A 2,333-nucleotide genomic window follows, 5' to 3' on the forward strand; every position below is an offset into this window, starting at 1 on the left:
TTTGAGGGACTTTGAACAGAAGCCGCTCTGTCTCTTCGTTTTGTTCTCTTCCCGATTTGTTCCTGTGTGCATTCGTCCTCTGAGAGCTTGACGCCATTGCGCACAGTTACTCGCCACTTGACATGGTCATCTGCAATGCTTTCCCAGTGACTTGGATTGATTCTGGTCTTGGTCAGGTCTCTCTTGCTGACATCCTTGAAACGAAGATGCGGTCGTCCCACTTGCCTCACACCCTCCTAAAGTTCTCCGCACAGCAGTTGTTTCAGTATCCGTTCAGGATCCATGCACCTGACATGTCCCAGCCATCTTAGACGTCGATGACTCGGGAGTGCAAAGATGCTGGTTGTGCTTGCATGATGAAAGACTTCGGTGTTGGGTACTCTATCTCCCCAGGAGATCTGAAGGATCTTCCGGAGACAGCAAAGATGGAAGCTGTTGAGTCGAGATTCTTGCCTAGAAAGAGTTGTCCATGTCTCACAGCTATAGAGAAGGGTGCTTATAACACAAGCGTTGTAGACTTTTAATTTAGTTTTTGTGGTAAGCAGTCCGTTGTTCCATATTCTGTTTTTCAATCTAGCCATGACGGACGATGCCTTTGCGATTCTGTTAGTAATTTCAGTGTCCATGGACAAGTTGCTACATATTGTGGATTCCAAGTAGGTAAAGTTATCAAATACCTGGAGAGGATTGCCATCAATGCTGATGGATGGAAAGTTGGTAGTGCTCTGCGCCATGATCTTAGTCTTTTGAAAGTCGATGAGTAGACCAAATTTTTCAAAGGCATTTGATAATTTGTTGATTATATACTGCAGCTCATCCTCTGTGTTCGATACTAGAGCTGCATCGTACACATATAACAACTCACGGATATGAACTGTATTTACTTTGGTCTTGGCCTTGAGGCGAGCGATGTTGAAAAGATTTCCATCAGGTGTTGTATGTAGATACACTCCCTCCTCACAGAATTCAAAGGCAAATCTGAGCAGAAGGGAGAAGAAAATCCCAAATAATATAGGAGCTAACACACACCCCTGTTTCACACCGCTATTAACAGGGGATGCTTCTGCTGTTTTACCGTTTAAGCAGATTGTTGCTTGTGTTTTCTGCTGGAAAGAGACAATTATCTGTAGTTGTTTAGGTGCGCATCCAATCTTCTGCAACAGTTTGAAAAGCCCATTTCTGCTCACTAAATCAAATGCTTTAACAAGGTCAACGAAAGCAATATAAAGTGGCCTCTGCTGCTCATGGCATTTCTCTTGTAGCTGTCTTAAGGAGAAGATCATATCTACGGTTGATCGGCAGGGCCTGAAGCCATACTGAGGTTCTGGATAGATTCTGGAAGCTAAGATTTGTAATCGCATTGGGATGACTCTTGCATAAGCTTTCCCGGCTACACTTGGTAATGAAATGCCTCGGTCATTGTGACAGTTGTTTCTGTTCCCTTTCTGTTTATATAGAGTAGCTATCGTCGAATTCTGCGCACTCATCGGGACATAATCTTCTTCCCAGCTGGTTGTAATAAGTGAATATAAATGTTTGAGAAGAACAGACTTGTTATACTTAATAACCTCTGCAGGGATCCCATCTTCACCTAGGGCCTTTCCATTAGCAAGAAAATCTATTTCTCTACTAAGTTATTCCATTGTAGGCATTGCATCTAGTTCCTTCATAACTGGCATTTGTTTGATGGCGTCACATGCATCCTTGCTAACTTCATTCTAGGCTCCATACAACTTAAGGTAGTGTTCAACCCAGCATTCCATTTTTTTGCCTTCATCAGTTATGACTTCACTTGTCTTGGACTTCAGAGGAACTGTTTTTCTGACAGTTGGTCCAATTGCTTTCTTAATACTATCATACAATGCCTTAGCATCCCCAAAATTGGCCGCTTTCTGTATACCTGTACATAAATTCAGCCAGTAGTTATTTGCACATCTCCTGGATGTTTTCTGTGCCCTATTCTTTGCTTCTCATAGGTGATCTCGAGTTCTTTCTTTTGGGTTTCTTTTGTAAGCGAGCAGGGCTTTCCGTTTAGCCTCAGTGACTGGTTCCATTTCTTCCAAATTTTGCTCGTACCCGTCCTTATTTCTTTTTCCTTTTATTCCATAGGCCAATACTGCTGAGTTGTAGATTGCACCTGAGAGTTTTGCCCATTTCTTATCAACATTCCTTTCTGCTTGCACGTTTCCTGGGAAAGCACTTTCAAAATTACTGGCAAAATCCTGCTTTCTTTGTGTGTCGTGAACATGATCTGTGTTGGTACGGGGATGACCTCTCGGTTTAGCATGGTGACATTTCTTAGGAGTGAGCCTCAATGTGCATGCCACCAGGGC

At 43.0% G+C, this 2,333-nt stretch overlaps 1 protein-coding gene across 1 annotated transcript; it reads right to left on the reverse strand.

Annotated features, from left to right (window-relative positions):
- Positions 1–236: 236 nt before the first annotated feature.
- On the reverse strand, positions 237–1,974 carry LOC126471151 (uncharacterized). Its single transcript, XM_050099250.1, has 4 exons — positions 1,968–1,974; positions 1,732–1,900; positions 1,484–1,629; positions 237–838 (listed from the first exon to the last, which is right to left on the reverse strand). Exons 1-4 carry the CDS (start codon positions 1,972–1,974, stop codon positions 237–239), a joined length of 924 nt encoding a protein of 307 aa, XP_049955207.1.
- Between the last annotated feature and the right edge of the window lie 359 nt (positions 1,975–2,333).

Source organism: Schistocerca serialis, chromosome 3, assembly GCF_023864345.2.
Source record: "Schistocerca serialis cubense isolate TAMUIC-IGC-003099 chromosome 3, iqSchSeri2.2, whole genome shotgun sequence".
NCBI lineage: Eukaryota > Metazoa > Arthropoda > Insecta > Orthoptera > Acrididae > Schistocerca > Schistocerca serialis.